This window comes from Corvus moneduloides, chromosome 4, assembly GCF_009650955.1.
Source record: "Corvus moneduloides isolate bCorMon1 chromosome 4, bCorMon1.pri, whole genome shotgun sequence".
NCBI classification, from domain to species: Eukaryota; Metazoa; Chordata; class Aves; order Passeriformes; family Corvidae; genus Corvus; species Corvus moneduloides.
The window spans coordinates 18,852,802-18,874,041 of NC_045479.1; the positions used below are offsets into that span (position 1 = coordinate 18,852,802).

Here is a 21,240-nt window from a genome sequence, read left to right on the forward strand (position 1 = left end):
AACTAATGAACTATTTTATTCAAGAGCTGCTTGAAATGAGTTGAGCAGAGGTAATCCTCCTGAAAAAGTCTGATCCTCTCCTTGTCAAGGGAAAACTATACAATTACAAAGAAAACTTAGTTAAAAATTTGCTAAATACTATGTACATTCCAGGAGCTATGTGTGTGTTTGAACTGTGTAAACGCAGTACAGATGTTAAAAAGTAAATATTTTTCTACGGAAACAGCAGATGGGAGGATTAGACACCTAATAGTGTGCAGTATTCTTATCTTTGTAGAAAAACAGGCAAAATTTGTTTCTGTAAAGAAGAAGGTGGTGTCCATTTAAGGTTACACACTATATGGCAATATTAAATAATCTATTTTTATTGATTAATATAAGTCAGTAAAACAAAGGAGCAGTCTGATCCTTTTGTTTTTCTAAGTCTGTTGGAGGGATGCTGTGATTCTGTTCTGCTGTGCTGTTCTCACAATTTGATCATCCCATTACACACTGCCTTTGTCAGGTGGAAATGTGGACTTTCCAGAAAGGTAAATGTGTGTCTTAAAGATATAGAGGAAATTTGGGCTAAATATGGAGTTGAACACAACTCTCAAACCTCAATTCCTGCTGCTTTTAGCAGAATGGTATAATTGCTCTAGAATATGTTAAAAACCTTTTGAACATTAAATCTGGTATCTGTGCTTGGGCAGCACACAGTGACAAAAAGAATGAGGAGCATTATATTAAAAAGCATTTTAGTTATTCACCTTCTTTTAAAAGTCAAGCCATTTGCTTGTGGTTTAAATTGTGTTCCTTCCCCCATTTGATTAATATTTTTTAAAAAAATTATTTATTTAATTTATTTTTCTTAAAGAGTAATGAGTTTTATAACTTTCTTGGGATTTATGAACTGGGTATTTAAACATAACAAAGCTACAAAACCTTGAATGGAAATGAACTTAAAATCCTCATTACTTCTGGGCACAGCTGAAATTTCTTGCTCACCCTGTTGTTGTCTTTCCAAGGGGGAACTGGAGACTTAGCAAATGTGATCTTTGGGTTTCAGGCCTGGGCTGAGGTGTCTGGCTGAGGTTCTTTCATCATGAAATGCAGCTCTGCAGTCTCTCTGCTCAAAAGAGACCAAGGACGGAATAAGTAACAAGAGCAGTGTCTTTCTTGCCTCCCCAAGGTGTGCAGGAAGAGTTTTGCATTACTGCTGCATCTATCCCAGTTCTACAGCTCAGAACACCTTTGAGCCCAGGGCTTTATGAGCACTATGGCCACAAGAAGTTAGCAAATGTCTGCTTGGTTACCTGGTGCCAGCAAGCACATGGAGGTCTGCTTGCTACTGCTCGCCCTTTGCTCTAATGCACCATTTTACTGTTTCCTTGGTTATGGCTCAGAGTGCTTCCATGGACTCTAGATAAGGAATAGGCAGATGGTATCATGTATGCATTATCTGCCCCACTCCAGCAAACCCTGCAGCAACCCTAACAACATAATCTGGCATCTGTGATTCTCTCCACTCACTTTTGGTCTTTCTCAACCACTGCAGTGTATCTCTGTTTTTTCTTCTGGAGGTGACAGGAGTGATGTCTCTATCTCATATTTCACAGATCCCACCTCAGCTACACTCTGGGATTTGAAGTGCCATCATGCACGTGAGCCATCTCCATGACTTCTCGGAGCACTGCTCACATAGGACCACAGAATCATTTAGATTATAAAAGGCCTTTAAGATCATTAAGTCCAACCATTAACCCCCTGTCAAGTCCACCCCTAAACCATGTCCACCAAGTGCCACATCTACATGACTTTTACATACCTCCAGGGTTAGTAATTGAACCCCTTCCCTGGGCAGCCTGTTCCAACAACTGACCACCCTTTTGGTGAAGAAATTTTTCCTCATATCAAATCAAAACCTCCTTTGGCACAACTTGAGGCCATTTCCTCCTGTCATATTAGTTGTGAAAAAAAGACCAACCCCTACTTGACTCCAGCCTCCTTTCAGGTGGTTGTAGAGAGTGATAATGTTCCCCCAGCCTCCTTTTCTCCAGGCTAAACAACTCCAGCTCCCTCAGCTGCTCCTCATCAGACTGGTGCTCCAGACCTTCGCCAGCTCTACTGCCCTTCTCTGAACATGCTCCAGCCCCTTCAAGTCATTCCTGAGGGGCCCAGAACTGAACACAGCACTCAAGGTGTGGCTTCAGCAGTGCCAAGTACAGGTGATAACCATGCTTTAGTTTGCAAGAACATAGACTTGTACTAAAGGACAGATATTAAATTGAAGCACCAGCGTGTTCATGCTGATTAGCCTGGTTAAGTCTTTGCATATCCACAGTTGCCAAGAATGATCTTGCAGATAGTACCAGGAAAAGCTAACTTCACTTTCTAAGAGATGTGTGGTGGAGCTCATTCAGAGGGCCTTCAAAAAAATTTTAGGTTTGGCCCTTTCTGGGCAGAACAGGAGAGGTTCAGATGCTCCCTGTAGCAGCATCAATCAGCAGGAAGTCACTAAGCCAACAGGATGCCTTCAGAGTTAAAAGGAGGAAGGACTTAAATGCTTCTGTCAATAAGTTTTGGCATGTATTTTCCTCCTGTTTTCACCAGCCGGTGTGGGAAGTGAAGATGGACATTTGGCTTTGCCAATCTACAGCATATGAGAAACATCTTTTATTGGAGAAGGTGGGATCTTTAGTGCTGAAAAAAGGCTTTTTTATCTAGACTGAAAATAAATAAACCCACATGCTCAGTTGTTGGTAATGTCAAGGTTTTTAGTGACTTTTAAAAATTGTGTTTGCATGGTAAAATCAATCTCTTAAAATACTGTTTACCGAAAATCCAGGTCAAAAGATAGCTTAAGGACTCTTCAAATAATGTTTGCAGTAAAACTTATCTGAAAAACTGAAAGAGGAAAGAATTGAAAGGCAAACCTGCCGTTTTCAAAGAAGCTACTCCCATCACTGAAGGAGAGATGCAAAGTCCTCTTATTTTTATTTTTTTCCTTCTTCTGGGTGCTGGTTGTTGTGGCTATATCCTGGTTTTCCTCTTCTTGATGCTGAAGGGCATGAAGTGGTCAGAGCTCTATTTTATGTGTCTATTAAAATAAGGTGACCAAGAGCTCATTGTGCTTTGAAGGTGGGATCCAGAGAAAACTGGCCTTTGTTGCTGAGTTTTGTGGTGGCTTGACCACCGCAGGCAAAAAAACAGCAGATGAGAAAGCAAAAAAAATTAGGTGGTTGCTCCTTATAAGGGCCTGGGTCTCTTGCTTCTCCTCTGCAATGTAGACCTCGCCCACCTCATCATGAATTTTTTGCTTTACTCTCCTTTATGATCACAAAGGGACCCTGTGCTTGCTGTGCAGAGTGAGGTTCAAACATTGAAAATCCTGTTTATGCCTGTGGTAATTCCCTGTAGGCAATAACGTCAGTGCTGGCCACTTGTCCCAGCCTGATCCTGTGCTAGTAATGAGTATTCGCAGCATGCATTTCAGTGTCTGATTAAATCTTTCTGAAAGGCCATCTGTTTGAGGAGGATGTGGCATTGGCTTTAATACTTTTTATACCTAGTACTCAATGCTGCTCTTTCATGACCTTAGACATAAAGTTTGTCCCCTTGGTTAGTTAGCAACTTTCCTGATACTCTTATCAGAAAAAATAATTGAATCAGGGCTGTTGCAACCTGGTGGGTCACTGTATATATTTGGGGAAATGTGCATGCTCAAGCCACAGAAATTTCACATACCCAATGAGACTTTGTTGTGTTCAGGGCTGAGAAAAAGGTCTCTGTTTTCTGGACAGGGAGTAAAGCACATCCAGCTGCCTTTCTTTTATAGCACTCAGACTTGAATCTGATGTGGTCATATATCTGTTGATACATGCCAAATCAGTAAGTAATCTGGCCTTTCTGCTGCATGCTTTCAACTGTGCAAAATAGCCAGCTTAAGCAGTCTTTCAGGGTCATCTTCCTATAGGCTTGGAAACACAGTTTCCCTTTGTGATCCTATTGGCATAAAGCAAATCTTGCCCAGCCTATCTTTTCCCGCTTCCTGCCATTTGTTTTCCTTCATGGTATGGTCTCAGTAGTCAGCCCTTCAGCTGAAAGGGAAAATTGTTACCCTGAGGTTGTGCACATTCCCTTTCTTTTGTAGTTTGTCTCCCTTACTGTTCTTCATCTCTTCTTTACGTTACCCTTTCAGTGTGCTCCCCAAAAGTTTCTCAGAAGATGCTACTTGAGGTCACTGAAAGCCCTTTCTTTTCCTGCTTCATCTGTGATCTGGGTGTGGGGTTTTCAAACCAGCAAGCAAAAGGAATCTTGTATTGAATTAAATAATCTGGAGATTAACTTTCTGCACAGCAGAGTCTTTAATGCCAAGGTGGGATATAAGATCTAATCTTTGTTTACATAGTCTTTTTTTTGTTTCGTGTTTTCATACTCTTCATCTAAATCTGCAAGGGGCCTATTGACTGAGACCAGGAATTTAATGTATTAATTTCACCTTGCTGTTTAGACCAATAGCATGTTTGGGCACTTTCCCACTACAAACAGGCTTTCTTCTGACGTGAAACTAGAGCATATCATCTAAATTCTCAATATAGAAAAAAAAAAATCACAGATTTACTGACCTCATTGCAGCAATAGGGCTTTCCCCTTCTCTGTCAGTTTTAACAATTTCAGTTTTGTCTTTCCCATTTCATCCTTTTATGTTTTTTTTTTTCCTTCTGTCTGTTGTTGGTTCACCATTCTTCCTTCCTGAGTCACTTCCAGAACCAGAAGGGGAGTTGCAGCACTTGTGGTATTAGTGGGTGATCTTTGACTTTGTCTCTTCGTCTTTCTGTGTCTCTGTTTGCCTACAGTGACCTCTCTCAGCCCCATGCACTGCCTCCTTTTTGCAATACAGTGTGACCTTTTCTGAAACAGTTATGAAAAAGCTGTTCCATGGTATTTCATTCTTGTTCAACCATCTTGTCCATCTTTTGGTGTGTTTTGATCTCTGGAGGTTTTTTCCTTGATCTGTCTCAGCTGTTACCATCTACTTTGCACTCCTTTGATATTTCTCCCTTTTCTCTTGTGTCTACTTACCTTAGCAGATCCATACTCCTACTTATAAGAGGCACTGACAGTCCATCTTGCCAGCAGGAGAACCGTTTAAGTGGCCAGCATTTGGGTGCCAAGTGCATGAAGTTGCTTTGCTTTTTAACGTGATGACGAGTCAGTCTGACCGTCTCCGTGCACAAAGGCAACCAGCTTTGTTTGCTGGGGCAGTTCTCTTCTTGCCACCGTGTCCAGGCTGCCCCAGGGGCTGCCTCTCTCCACCTGCCCTTCCCTCCCCCCAGCCTTCTGGAGCCAGCAGAGCCGGAGGCTTTCGCTAGACCCCGTATCTGGATTTTGAGGACAATTTAACATTACTTAACATAACGTTACTTATTATGGAAAACGACAGATTGTCTGTCACGGGTAACCTCGAGGAGAGGCTTGCTGAAATGTGCCCTCGATGTCAGCCAGCTACAAGGCAGGAATCCCTGCATAGTGTTTTCTGTCTGCCTTTTGTTAAGAGCAGCCTGAATGATGGTGGTGATTCCCTCCCGAAAATCCACCTAGAAAATCCTGCATCCATGGCAGTCAATGCTGCCTTGCCCTGGCTTCACAGCCTGTGAGTGTTCAGGGCTTTCTCTTCTTCCTTCACAGCAGCTACCCTTCATTTTTCCCTCCCGCTGGGATAAGCAAGCTATATCTAAGGGAGACAGAGACTAAAGGGGAGCTGAGCACCTCCTTTCTCTCTTCAACAGAAATTTACACTTTTTAATAATGTAATCTCAATTAAAAACATACCAATTAAAATGGGCTTTTTAGTAGCTCTCTGGGGAGAGGGAGCTATAATTCACATTAAAATGTAAAGCTTCAGAAGCAGGGAGAGCTAGGTGCATTGCAAGCGCCCGAATATTCAGTGATTTTAATTACAGTGGAAACTTGATAAATTGCTTTGTGCCACAATCCATTATTAACAGCTTAATGAATATCACTGCTGCCTCTTTTAAACTGCTCCACGGTGAAAATGATTGTCAGTATTTCAGTTGTGAACTCTGACTTTTTGGTGTGCCTGTGTATTTGCCCCTTAAAGAGAGAAGGTTGGTGAAAGTCTGCAGGCTTGGCTTTGGGTCTGGGTGAGTTCTGCTGGCTGCAGCATCCTGGGAAAGAGAGACAGGTCGAAAGATGGAGCTTTGGTGTTTCGCCGCTATTGGGACTGGCCAGGGTTTAAATCTGCCCCTTGCAGTTTAGAAGCAATGTCTTTGAGCATGTAAAGAGCCAAAGAGGGATCAGCAGATCATGAGGCTGCCTTTACATGTGCTGTTTCTCTGCATAATGCCCATCAAGGACAGAGGACTGCTTGGGGTGTCTGCTCAGGGTTAAAGGGAAGCAACAGTGTCACAGCCCATGGTCAAGCATGCTGCTGCTGAGCTTATTTTGGAGTGAGCAAGGTGCCAGTTGGTTTGAATTTTCCAGGTTTTAGCCAGAAAAAAAACTGGTTTGAGGCATGGAATTAGGCAAGTCCTTTTGGAATGCTGAAATGTGACCGGTGATTGTGCTCAGCTTTGAACAGAGATAAAACAGTTATTTTTTTCTTGACAGTTATTATGGCTGTAATTGTGCTCATGCTACGATGCTAATGTTAAACATATAAATATGTGTATTTGTCGTGAAATGATACCTTTCCCCCACTTTTCAAAGCTGCTTAATGTTTCAAGGACAAAGGTTATTTTTAGGAATGATACTATTTTAGATGCTAACAGCAGGTATAGGGGGCTTATACTTATGTGTCCCGTTGAAGTGTTAAATCATGGGATTTTAAATAGCCATGGTCTGGCTTCTATGCAATTTATTATTTATTGTGGGTGTTCTGTTTTCACTTGATCATGTGGTCAGACCAGAGGGTTACAATCCCAAAATGGGGTTACTGTCAGGTGTTGACAGGATCTTGACAAGATCTGAGTGAGATGCAGGATAGATCTCAGAACAGAAATGACTGGGAACTGCTCTTTTAATTCAGAGAAGTCACAAGTGCCTGTATGGGATAAATGTGATTTTTCTGAGTATCTTGGGGGCTTGCTGTTATGATTCTAATTATGTTTTTCTGTAAAACAACAAAAATGTATTCACTTTCACCGTCTCAGAAATGCTAACATTACTCATGATGATGTTAACTTGTACCCTGCCAATTACACAGAACTCTTCTGGATCATTATATCATAATTTTTTTTTTTTCTTTTTTTCTTGTGGAAAATCTTCTGTTGACAGAGTAGTAATGATGCCTCTAAGTTTCTTAAGTATTGCTCAGTCAGGGATATGTAAGATGTGGGAGATGTCCTCATAATTTTGGGGAGAAAGACAGCTTGTATTTGGCGTGCTGGTAATGTTTCTGTAGTTGTATTTTTAAAATTTTTTTTAGTTTTACTTCAGGAAGCATTCCAGGCTGTCATTTTTCATGCATCCCTGTACTGGCAGAGGACAAAGTGGCAAGCAGTATATAAAATGTCATCTAATTTTTCTTTTTTCTTTAATTCACGCACACGTGCTTCTTCTGTGTGTTTATCAGTGCACACAAAATGCCTATATTTGCAAGATAATAGCTGTGTAAATATTAGAAAGTCATACTGAAACTCCGTGAAGGAAAGGAGAGCAGGGCGAGAATCCTTCCTGCTACCGAGGAGCCATCTATTGGATAAAACCCATAACTGAACTGAGCATCCATGAAGCTGTGGAGGATAACACAGTTTGTTATTGGTCACTGGTTAGCTGAAAATAATCCTTTCCTTCCCAGTGCTTTCACCCACTGTGTTAGAAACCTGTATCCCTTCACGCACACAAGTCATGGGAGTCATATATAGATGTGATTTATGTACTTTAGGTAAAAGCCAGTTTAATATAGCTGAAAATCCGGGATAAATCCTAATGTAGGGTGCAGGTGTGATCATGAATGGATAAGCTGGCAGTAGGATTGCCTACCAGCGGTGGAGAGCAGTTGCTTGAAGAAGTGATAAAGACAATTTCTCCCCCCATATTGTTACTAGAGAATAAAAATAACATTAACTGTACTTTTTTTTTTTTTAGCAGTACGTGCCATTTATGTCAGTCTGAAAAAGATGATTAGTTTAGTTAAAAAAAAGGTTTTTTAGTTTCCTGAAATTAATTAAGGGCATCACAAAACCAAATAATGAGCTGTTCCTTCCCTCAAAACATATGCAATCTATATGTTGTGTGATGCAGAAAGAAAGAATCTTGAACTAACCCTGGGGAGAGATGAGGGAGAGCAGGATGTGAGCAGTAAATTCCCTGAATGGCCCCAAAACATCCTGATGGCTCTTCAAAGTGAGTGGTGGGGCTTTGCAAGAATATTAAAAGGAGCATATGGGGCAGGAAGAACAAAGAATAAGAAAGAAATAATGAGATTCATGTGCATTTTCTTGAGTGTCAGACAACTGCTCAAACAAGAAATTATTATTAATCAGGAATTAAATATAAGCAAATAAGATTGTAATCTGTGGCAAGTAGAAAGGAACAGAGGACTGCCTGCAACAGTAGCCTTTAGTCAGCAGAGGGTCAAGCTTCTGGGTGTCAGACACTTAGCCTAAAACACTCCCTTCCTGCATCCTCCCTTCCTCGTGCAAATAACAGAGGGGAGGAGTGCCAGAGGGTTTAGCGGGAGGCCAGATGAGCTTTGGGAGAGGATGCATGCATACAGTGTGAAGTAGGGTGGACAGCTTGCTGCTGGTTTGGGGATGGGTGCCTGTTCCACATGCTGGCATACGTGGCAGTGCCTGGACCAAGCTGTTCTTTCCCCCCATCACTCAGTTATTTCTTGCCTTGTGTTTCCATACTGTGTATTCTGACAATGTCACTCCTCCCCCTTCAAGCAGCAAAACACGTGTGGGGCAGGAGAAGCTCAGCTACCGCACACACAAATCCAATATTTATTGTTTGCACTGTGATAATGCCAGGACTCATTATCAGAGTGGTGTTATCCTAAATGTTTTGCAAATACGAATGAGGAGGTTGCTGTCCACTGGTATTTGCTGCCAATGTCTCTTGCTCACCACGATGCAGAGACTGGGAAAGCTGGATGGGACTGTGTAGCCACTGAATTTTGGGCTGCTTTCTGAGCCTTCCCCATGTGTGCACGCAATGGAGGGAGCTGTGCTGGTTATGCTGCTGTGCTGTGACCTGGGCAGAGCTGCCAAGCAGCTGCCATAACCTGCATGACACTTGTTTGCTATTAGACTGAATTTCACGTTAAAAAACTTAGTGCTTGTCTTAGATACCTGAGCCTGGTGCTGGAGGAAAACTCCCCAGAGTCAGAGACAATGGCCCAGTTCATTAGGGGTGTAAATGGACCCTGCTGCAGACAATCCCTTGATTTTACACTGAAGAGCCACTGGGAGGGTTTCCAGCTCTCTAGGCAAGCTGCATGTTTCTCTGTGGACCCACACAGTTAATGAAACAACCAAATAGGACTGTATCTTCTTTCCCACCCATAGCTGTAGTATCTCTTCATCCTACAGATCACTTTAGCCAAGTCAAGCCTTTGGCTAGGATCTTAAAACCAGTCTTCTCTTGGAAGAGTTGTAAACAGCTGTGTTAACATTATGTCAGCTACAAACAGCTCTTTGCTTTTTCTTCCTTCACTAACAATTAATAAATAAAATAAATTCAAATTTATTTTTGTCCCTGGTTTGTGTGGGACCATCTGGAGAAGGAGGCTGCTGTCTTTCAAGACGTGAGCCCTCTAGTGCCACTTGCAGCAGTATAAGCGGAGGGGAGATAGGTCACTAACAAAATCTTGGATTTAAGAATTCCCTCCAGGTTTGTTTTCAGGCTGAATTAGGCTTACCCATCTCTCTGTAAGCTACTAATGCTTTTACTTTAACTTTGCTTTTTGAAGGTCAGAAAGGTGCAAAATTTTTGAAGAAGAAACTATCAGTACCTGTGCACTCTTCTCTCCTGTGAATGGAGGCACTACTATGTGAAAATAATTTTGTATTTTTCAGCAGTTTGATTTTTATGTTCTCATCATGCTTTATTAAAGATTTTGAATATATATATATATGAAAATATGTACAGGTTGTGGAGTTGCAGACTTTATGGATGTAGCTGGTGAAATCTAATGATTTACAATATCTTTGGTGACTCACTGGAGGAGGGGAAACCTCTGCAGTGATGAAAAAGGTCCAGTGCTGGGGTGGACTGCCTGGGGATGCTGTGGGAAGTCAGGGTTTGCTGGGTTTTTAAGAACAGGTTAGACAAACAGCTGTCAGTGCTGGTTTGGCTGATGCTGCCTTGTGGCAAGGGGATGAAGCAGATAACTTGCTGAGTTCCTTCCAGGGCTCCTTCCCCTCTATGATGATGCTTTTGCCTTAAACTCTTTGCGTGTGTGTAAATCTGTTTTCATCCTAGGTCTTAAAGGGTTTTCTGAGATCATCATTAGCTTCTCTTCACGGTGTTTTATAAGATTTGATGTCTGTTGTTCCGATTTTACAGATGGAGAAGCTGCACCAGCTATAACTGTGCTTTACAGGCAAAAAAGGGAGTGCAGCCTAAAGCATCTCAGCTACTGTGGAAGGGCACTGCTTTAACCAGTAAATCAGATTGGCCACTATGCAGATTTAGTGGTAAACTTAGCCAATAAAACCCATATCATCTTCTAATTTAGGCTTATTCTCGGCTTTATTTTTATCTTTTATTTTTTAGAAGAACACTGGTCACATAGAGAAGATATGTTTTGATGCCATGTTTAATGCTTTCTCTTGTCAGGTGCCTTCATCTATTTGCTGACTTACCTGCACTTCCTGGGGGCAGCTTTCATTTTGCCTTTAGCAACATTATTGTAGGGACACTTTTCTTTCAAGTAGCAAGCAAAGGCATTGCTGTGGCTTCTGACATCAAATGCAATGTTATTGAATACTCACAGGGTTCTCTTATAGATGTGAACTATGGTCAGCAGTTTGCATGCAAGGTTAGTGATGGTAAGATACGAAAATATCCAGTCCAAAGTTACACAAAATCTTCTCAATCTGGGGTTTTATTATAAATATTAAAATCAGATCAGGCTGGCAAAAGGCTGCTCCACCTTCCAAATCAGCACTCAGTGAGTTTTTCTTTTTTGCTTTAAATTTAGTAATTTTTTTAATGCAAGTTATATCACTTTGTAAGACCTGCCTGCCTTCAGACACTCAGCCCATTCACAATAAAATTATTGCAGTGTTTTCTTCTGCTGCTATTAGCAAATGCAAACAAAAGGGTTTTATCTGCCAGACTGAAAAGTCTGCTGGCCACTCTTGAGCAATGGCCATACCCTGCAGTCCAACAGAATCCAGGTCCTTCTAGAGCTGAGCATCACCTCTGAGAGCACCTTGTCCTCAACCTTCAGACACACAAATCTGTGGGCCTCTCAGTTGATTTCAGCTTCCATGTTCAAGCACAAGGCAAAAGGACATTCTCTCTGAAATGTTTTGGACTTAGATGTATTAGCAGAGAAACTGGGTTTTTTTGTGATTTCACTGAGAAACCAAATCAAACCTGCAAGTGTTAGAGGTTGAATTTGATCCTTTCAAAAAAGTTTGGCAAAATGATAGTTTTAGTGGGGCTCCATTTTGTGCTTCCTTTTCAAAAGGATCTGGGTAGCTGCTGCAGTGCTTTACTGATAACTTCGTGGTGATGCAGGTTTGTCTCACCTGAAATGAGGGTTGCCAAATCAAGCTTATAAAAAGCTTCCTGGATATACATTGATAGAGCAGTGTTTGTACAAGTTTGCTGAAATAATATGAGATGTGAACTTTCTACCTGCTAGATAAGGATTCTGAAATCTATCTTTTTTGAGTTTCCATCAGATCATTTGAGAAAGACCAGGAGGGTCTGTACAGTTTATTGGGAATGGTATTATGTTAGCAGCATCACATTTGTAATACTTTCACACCACAGCAAGTGCTTTACAGACTACTGTAATCATTTATTTTGATTCCTTGATTCATCATAAGGTAGATTTTTGTGTTTCTGGGCTCTTTTGAACTCAAAATGCAGATATGAACTATCAGACTGGTGCAAAATTTGAGCGTAATTTGCAGAAAACATGACTGAAATCTAAGCATTAAGAACTAAAATTGTGACTGAGATATATTTGGTAGTTTTCCTTAAGTAATTTTTTTACTTCAGCTTGCATAGAAGTTGAACAGCTTAATCTCTCTACCAAAAGCATGACCCAAGGGTCCCCTGGATCCCCAAAGCATGGTGAATTTGCTAGAAGGTCAGCTGGCATGTCGGTCTTAGGTATGAAAACACAGCTCCCTGTTTAGGATGGAGAGAGCTGGAGACATCTCCCGCCCCCCAGGACCCCGGCCTCCTGTGAGAAAAGTCACGCTGAATCTCTCCTGTGAGCAGTACAGCTCTCATCTTCTGACAGCTGCAAAACTTGCAAGCCATGATTTGAGGAGGGGAGGTGGATTCTGGCGGCCTGGCCTTCCCCAGCACCGCGCACATCTATCCTTCCAGCACGGAGCACATCTCTTGTTACGCCTCTGTGCAGAGCGATTCCTCTGCATGGCCAGGTGATGTTTAAGGAGACTAATGAGAGGAATGATACGGCCCAGAACACCGGTGTCAGGAAATATATTGCAAGGTGTCTATCTTGGGGAAGCTGTAAGCGGGGCTTGTCTTATTATATATTTCAAAGGGGATGTCTGTGTCACCACCAAGTTAGACATTCACCCTGTCCCACACTGCATTCAAATGATTTTTTTTTTTTCCCAAATTGTAGCTTTCCATTCAATTATCATTGGCTTAATGACAGGCTCTGTGTTGTACAGGGGCAAATCAAGAGTCCATCGCATTAGCACGCCATTCTTTTGTGGCAGGAATTTTTCTGAGGCCATTGTAACATAACTATGCAAGTGTCAGAGGACAGGATGGAGGCTATTATGGGCTTCTGCTTTTTGTGAGGGAAATCAAACAAATGTCCCTGATGGAAAAAGGAAGCCAGCAGCTGGATGTGATGACCAAAGAATGTTTTTGTGCAGTGGCACTGTAAGTACTTGGTCTGTTGTCAAACTGAAAAAAATGCCTTTTTTAAATTTTTTTTTTTCCTTCTGCTGTCAGCCAAAGTGGAGAACCACCCCCCCCCCCCCCCCCCCCCCGTCAATTTTCATGAGATGCCTTTTCCTTATTTCTAGCACTTAACAATCCAGTTGTATTTGGGTTTATGCTAGTATTTGCCTCTATTGCCATTGTTAGGTTTTGGAATCAGAGCAATTTTTCCGTCCTGATGGTGCGGAAAAAAATATGTTTCATTATGACTTGTTATAACCCTGGAAATCTCTTCTCTCGCTTGGGTTGACAACGATTTTTTATGTAGCACTCTATACTGATGCCTAAAGTGAAGTAGAATGAAGCATAAGGAAGAGAAGCTTTGCTGAAATATCGCTCCTTCCACCGTGCAGAATTATCTCAGAAAAAAGCTTGCTTCTCCCTAATGTTATGCTTTTTTCCCCCCTACTATTATTCAAGTAGTTTTTGCAAATGAATGTTGTTTTTGCAAGGTTTGTTTATGAGGCCATTGCTCTTAGCAACCCCTGCTCACCTGTGAGCAAATTACATGGCACAGATATCCAGTATCCGGTTGCTTCTGGATAGGATGACCTTAAAAACAGATTCTGCAACAAGACAAGCTTTTAAATTCCTAACCAAATATATTACGTGAGTAATAAAAAGAGCTCCTCAAAATGGCCACAGAGGCATTTCAGAGCACATTCCTGGGAATATCCACTTGTGCTAGTATTCATTAAGTTTGCTTTCAGCAAAAATTCTCATGAATGAAATTTTATTCACTAGTCATTATGATTATAACTTTGCTATCGCAGCAATAACCCGATGCTTTGTATAAGGCCAGGACCTGATTTTGTTTAAGGCTGGAAAAACATCTTACAGGGTCTCCAGAGAGTGTGTTGTCTAAATATAAGACCAGGCTCGTCTAACAGCTCATGACTGGGAACAGCAAACCCTCAGAGGGCAATGGGTTTGTGTACAAGAAAATTCACAGCTAGAGAAGGATGGATGCAGAACCATAGCAAATGTTACACCTTTCAAGCTACAGGATGCTCCAGTGTTACAATTCCACTGAATAGGAAGGTAATTATGCATTTTTATGTTGTGAAGGTAGTTTAGGTGATGGTGGTTAGTCTTGCAGATAAAGAGACTGTCTCTACAGATGCAGTTCATTACTACATTGAGTTTATCCACACACTAATGAACACACTGGAACTGGACTCTCTTGGTTGTTGGGTTTTTTTTTGGTTGGTCAGTTTGGATTTTTGTTTTGGGGTTTGTTTTTGGTTGTGGGGTGGTGGTTGTTGTTGTTGTTTTTTATAATTTTACAAATGGCCTAATACAAATATATATACCAGGGAAATTCCTGAAGCACAGGCTATGCCAAAGAGTTGGACTTGGAGTTGTGCAATACATGAACTCCTAGGGTGTCAATTAAGCCCTTCGTGGAAAAGTTAAATGGGATCTTTTAGCTATTCACAGCTGCAGCACGCATGAAGTCTTGCTTCCTCCAATCTACAGGAACATAATGGAGCAGAGATATCCTATCATGCTGGTGGGAATTGTGCCTAAGTCTACGTTACAGTGGGGATTACTGTAACATGCATATATCAAACCAGGAGTCCCATGGGAAAGAAATATATATAGAGAGATTCTTGGTAGATGTTTCAGAGATGTTTATTTCTCCAGCCGCATGGCCGGAGCTCTGCTGAGGAACCCTCACAGTCACCGGATCGAGGGTCCTTTGCCTGTGCCGGGAAACACAAACCAACCAGTGGGGAACGAGGCTGACCAGGGGCAGGGAAACCCCGTGCCTCACCTCAGGGCCCCTCTCCCAGGGCTACATGGCAGGGAAGGAGACCCCGACAAGTCTGGGCACAAGAAAGTATTTTCAGAACTGCAGCTCATTTGCAGAGCACAATGTCCATAATGATTTTTGTGTGCCTTCACCTACTGTTGGAAAAGCACATCTCCCATGCCTTGGAGGAGATTGTCTGACTGGTGAATGTGTAGAGTCCTTCAGCAGGCAGTGACTGGCACTGGCTGCTATCTGGATTTTTGGGTGTACCGGGGTACAAGATGCTCATGGGTAGAAGGTACATAATGGAAAGATTCTGTGGGGTGGAGGGAAGGAGCTGTTAAAGAGGCACTGAGCCAATCCCTTGTGTTATTCAAACCCCGAAATAACCATTCCTCTCTGCCTGTAGATCGGTCAGAACAGTTTGTTGGCAGCAGAGCTACGTACAGGACACTGAGTATTCTCCTGTTTTCTTGTATCACTGCTTTCTTTTCCCATGTCATATAAAAAATAAATAATCTGATTAAGCCGTTTGACATTTATAATGAATTAGTTCTTCCTTACTCTTATCTTGTTTGCCTGTCCTTTTCTCTGGCCCTTCTTTTTTCTATTTTATCTCTCAATCATCAGATCCAAGAAATCATTCAAATGATTTATTTTTAACACATAAATGCAGCTTTACAGCATATTATTTTCTTTTGAAGAAAGGCTTGGTCCCTTCTTTTGTCCATCCCACTGCACAAGTTGTCATGTTCTGGCACTGCAGTCACTTCTAAGTCCTTGAGCTATCATGTATTCTGTTGGTATTTGAGGAATTGAAAATCAATCACACAGCCTTATGGCTTAGGTTCAGCACAATTCTATTATGCCCACTCGCAAAAGTCAATTCAAACCTTTTGGGCTATATTTCAAAGCCTAATCAAGCTTGCTGTCCACACTGGTTTGGAGTCAGCTCACTCTTGGCCGTAGGTCTGTTGATTAGAGCTTTTGTGTCAGAAACTAGTGTGAAAGAAAGCAGTTCTCATAGCAATAGAATCATTCAGTGGGCATTTTGCAAAGACAAACCACCCAAACAGGTTTAGTGGTAGGGGAATGCTTACTGTTTTAATATGGTTCTGCAAATATGTTTTAAAAAAATTAAATTATTAAAAAAAAAAAAAGTTTTAAAAAAAAGCTATCTTGGTAGGAGTGTTCATAACTGTACTTTCTCATAAAAAGATATCCCAGTTTACTGAGATTAGATTTCAGTCCTGTCACGCTAAGCTGGTACACAAAGTATTGTAGATGCAACCCTGAACTTAGATGGTGACTTTCATGCTTTGGACCATATGAACAAATGAGGATGGTTCATCCAAGCAGATGGACCAGCTCCTCCAAGCATGAGTTGTGCTGCCTCCATCTGGCAGGTGCACATGGGGCCTGCATGTACAGTGTCTGTGTCAGTCCCCCAATTTCCAGCAAGTGCCAAGAACTCACTCTAAGAATGAAAGAAGCTCTGGAATGAAAGAGCTGGCCGTTAGGAATCCTCTGTGAAGATACGTACCTGTTATGAATTGGGGGCAGATCAGTCTCATCTCACTGGGAAGAAAGCAATGACAGGCTCTTAGTTACAGCATTTCCATCTGATTTATGGAAGTCTCCTCATTTGGTGAAAGGCTGGTGGCCATTCTGTGGGAGCAAAGTGTACGCTGTAAATAGGAAGTAGCTCTCTGTTCCCATCCTTGTGGAAGATATTGCTCTGTGACCCATTCCTCACATTCCTTGTCCTGCTGTGTTCTGCAGAGGCGCAGGGATTTTCTCCAGTGGATGCTTGACGCCTGTGATTCAGCCAACTCCCTGGCAGCCGGGTGCTCGGATGTGATCGGCCCATCTGCTGCTCCCAGACAGAATGAGGCGCCTCTGGTTGGCAGGGCCTCATCTGGAAAGGCTCAGAAGACGCTAACAGAGGATGAGATAGCAGGCCAAGCTTTCCTGTTCCTGATCGCTGGGTATGAGACCACCACAAGCACGCTGTCCTTTGCCACCTACTTGCTGGCCACCAACCCAGAGTGCCAGGAGAAGGTGCTTCGGGAGGTCGATGAGTTCTCTGCAAAACACGTGAGTATGATGTGCTGGTCTGGGGCTTCCTGCTGGGAGCAAGGTGATGTGACTGTATCAACACAAGAGATGGCCTAGAAACTTTGTGTCATGGTGAATGCTTAGCCTTTAAGAAATATTTTCCGCTATTGAAATCAACTAGCTGTTGTCAGGCTCTAAAAATACATACTTCTATTTTTTTCCTCTTGTATGAATGCTTTTACTGTTTTTTGTGGTCAATTTTATTTACTGATCTTTGTAGGACCATAAATAGTGTTCTTACAAATTATAAACTTCAAATTTTTGCTTTAAATGTTCATAACTTTGTTTTCCTTTAGCAGCAGAATATATGTGTAAGCTTAAAAAAAAAATCACCGTATGTAATTCTCTTATACTGTGTTCGAATTACTTCTCCTTCATTATCGGTATTTGCCAAGGGCATTTTTGTTTCCGGGACTGGAGTTATTTACTTGTTTCATTCATATATGGCAGGTCCAGTTGTGTCCTCATGTCTGGCGAGTTCAGCTGACTTCCTTAAGGCCTGCCTAGCCGTGAAGGTGCAACCTGGCCTGGAGTATGGGCAGTTTACTGGGTACTGCGGGGGGCAGAGTTGCACACAGAACCTCCAAGGAAAATACAGTTAATCTCCTCACCAGGTCCTGAAAGCTGACAGCCTAAGAAACCAAAGGGAAATTGCTGGGAGAGCTGTCCTATAGGATAGGTGTGTGATGTTGTTCGTATATGTCTTTAGACAGGGATGTGAAATAGTAGACTTTTCCATGCAAGTGAACAGAAATCTGAGTGCAATCAGTGATTAACTGTCTGGTTCCTGTAGTAGGGAACTGTAGGGAGTCCATGTGTGTGGCCATGTCTACATTAACGAGTAGTGTGCTGCTGTAGGCACAGGTTCATCACCCAGCACAGCTGGTAGTGGGGACTGTTGGGTACACACTCTATGCACCTCAGGAGTTTATTCTGGGGTAGTTACAGTCTGGCTCTGTGAGTACCAAATTTCCCTTAGCCATTGGTCTGGTCTAGTTCCAGTTAAAGGAGCCCTTGCTGTACACTTGGAAACTGCTGTGTGAGCCAGTGCAAGAGCTTCAAATGTGGGTGTGCTTCCGATCCAAGCTAGAGAACTTAATGGACCCTGGCTTGTATCTGGCCTGACTGAGCTGCCGCTCACTATTGGTAATGTTTCAATAATAATCAAATTCAAGTGCTTAATTCTTGACACTTTTGGCTCTCTTTCAATATTTTGCTAATAATTTCAGCTTTTGCACTGTCTAGGAGAGGTTATGAAGCTAGGGACACTTGTGGCAGAGAAGTCAATGTAGAGAATTGGCACTCAAATTAATTTCTGCATGTCACCCCTGTACAAAGTCTGTGTGGTGCCTCGAATCAAACTGGTGTCCTCATCCCAAACTGTGCCGTCCCATGTCATATATTGATTGGAAGCACCTTTCACATAACTTCCCTGTACTTTGTGAGTTGTCAAGTTTAGCTTTAGGCGGTGCATATATGTCTGCATGGCCAAGGAGAAGAGAGAGAGAAGGATAACGATTTATCTGCAGTCCCTGATAACAGGAAATCCGTAGATCTGATCTGTGCAGCCCCATCCTTCAACAGATTTCCTTTCGTAAACAGGTCATGATTTGGCAGGGGAGTGGGAGGGGGCAATACACTGCTCAAGGAGCCCACCCCAGAATAAGGAAAAGGGTGCAGCAGTTCAGTCCCCTTAGTGACTGTGATTAACTACTTTTAGCCTAGAAAATGAGATCTATGTGAACGGTTTGCAAGTTACGGGAGCAGAAGCTATTTTGGAACTGGGTATATATAGATGCTGTGTTCAGTTGTCATGCAAGAGAGAGGGAGGGAGGGGACACAGAAGCTACAGGCTCACAGTTAGTTATCAAGTCAGTTGCTAAGAAATTTGATTGGGTTATTGCTTGTACTCAGCACATCAGCTTTGCTCTTATCAAGGTGCTTTGCAATTTTCAGAAAGGAAGGGCTCTAGAAGGCCAAAACAGGGGGGAATGGTAGAGTCAGATTGTTTTGACATGTGGTGGAAGACTGTTTTGAGTTGCAGATATGCAAGTATTAAACACAGTACCCTCTTCAGCCAAATGTATACTCAGGTAATTATAACTACAAAATGCCCTCCACCACGTCCCCCTTCCATCCTCCAACCATTTCAGTTGCCTGATGCAGCATGTTTTATTGCCCTAATCTGTGGTGTGGAGCTGCAGTCTGATTTTACAGCTGCTGCTGTGTATCATCCCAGAGATGATTGTACTTTGATGGTGAACAGAGTGATTTATATACTCATTTACCAAAGTTTATAAAGACATGTGAGAGCTATCTGAGAAAAGGTACTATAAATGACAGGCACAATTCCAGCTTTTTGGCACACCAGTCAGAAAGACAAAGCATGGCGACCTTGTGATAGCCAGTAATGGAGCAAGGTTGGTCCATCTGGACATACAGTAGTATTTTGGTGGCTCTGGGTGTTGCTGTGATCTTCATTTGTCTGTCTTGCACAGCAGGTGCACTGGCAGGATGGGAGAGCATAAAGGGGATGGAGAAAGCTGAGACACTGTTGTGTTAGAGATCCCTGCACAGGCGTGGTGCAGACTGCTGCAGTGTGGTGTGGAAATGCAAAGCTAGGTGCTGGAAGTGGTCTAGCCCCAGTGCTGGGAGTTGGGAACCCAGAATAGAGACAGGAGCATGTTGTCCTGCTCTGTTGTGTCCAGCCAAGTTTGTTTCAGAGCTGTCCTGGGAGATCTCATAGCTAATCTTCACCACAGAGCCTGAATACACTGTGGAGATGGCACTTCCAGGCAAGTGTCCTCAGAAAACAGTGTCTGAGTGAGCCATGGGTTGTCATTTTTTTCTTTTTACCTCCAGGACCATCCTCATCTGCTTGCTAAAGGACTTTTTAGGTCTTTTCTTGACTGATAGCTAAGTGTCAAGGCTTCATGATGTCTCTTTCCCTCAAAGTGAGAAGACCCACCTGGCCCGTTTCACAGCCTGGCAAGCAGGAGAAGCCTCTAGCCTCAGTTATTGTAGAGGGCAGGACACACAGGTTATTGCCCCCTCACCTTTATCTGGGTCTTTAGGGTGTAGGGAAAGGGTGTGCAGAGCTTTTCATCTCCGGGGAAGCAGAGAGACAAAATACTCAGTGGTGACTACACTGCATCTTCCCATACTACTTTTGAATCCCTATGTCTGCTCCAACTGCACTGGAAAAGACAAACATAATTCTTCTAACACACAAATAAAAATTCAAATTTTAGAGACTTTGACCTGACCTTCTTCATAAATCCATTGGGAGTGTAGTATGTGCCCTGTGAAGGTCAATCTGCTAAAAATAAGATGCACCTATTTGCTGCAAGCTTGTTGCTGGGTGTGCAGCTTGCTTTGATACCATGAAAGCAAAATAAACAAGATGAAAAGAGAGTTAAATATGAGCTAGTGGGGGCAGGACGCCTACCTCTGTGTCTGTATAAAATAATATTACTTTCTGCAGAGGCCGCGGATCTGGGACAGCAGAGGGGGTCAGATCCTCAGATGGGTTAAACTGGTACATGTTTGGTATTGGTAGAGGTATGGTGATATGCATCAGTTGAGAAGCAAGCCTGGTATATACCAGTAAAGGAGGACATGGGGGAAAAAAGGAAAGGTTGCTATTTCAAGACCAGATTATTTTTATAGCGTTTGTGGCTAACCATCCCTGAACTGTTAAGGCTATACAGTTGTGAAAGAGATGTTTTTATCCACATTCACCAAGTGAGAAAGAATGCACCCATGGTCTTCACCTCTCCATTTCAGTCAGAATGATCCCTGTGTAGAGTTTTTAACAAGCCCTTCACAAGACATATTTAGGAATGGTTTTTGCACTTGTGACTGATTATTTTATTGTAAAAGCAAGTTGATTTTTGTTTATTTGTGTGTGTGTGCTTAGCAAAATCATGGCAAGCCTGGAGCACACATTCATTCTGAGCAGATGGACGCTTGCTTCTGAGTGCCACTGTGTGCTCTGAGCTGCTCTGTGTGTTATGTCCTAAGCCACAGAGCTTAGGGCATGAAAAATTGCATCTTCCGTGCTGGGGATTCCCTTAATGGTGGGGCCTCTCTTTTTTACCTCTATTCCCATTTTAGCATTTAAATGTCTGTCTCCCTTCCCTCTCAAGCCTGAATCACTCAAAATTATAAATTTTTTTTGTTGTTGTTGTTGTGCTACCGGACTGCATAATTTTGGACAGGAAGAGTAGTGGCACAAAACAGAGTGCAAAAAC

At 42.4% G+C, this 21,240-nt stretch overlaps 1 protein-coding gene across 4 annotated transcripts in view; it reads left to right on the forward strand.

Moving 5' to 3' along the window:
- Positions 1-21,240, forward strand: part of TBXAS1 (thromboxane A synthase 1) — a 263,129-nt gene that overhangs the window by 177,243 nt on the left and 64,646 nt on the right. For all 4 annotated transcript variants that reach the window (XM_032105667.1, XM_032105665.1, XM_032105666.1 and 1 more), the window contains one exon: positions 16,652-16,966. In XM_032105667.1, the coding sequence (XP_031961558.1) occupies positions 16,652-16,966 (315 nt within the window). The remainder of the gene's footprint in view (positions 1-16,651; positions 16,967-21,240) is intronic.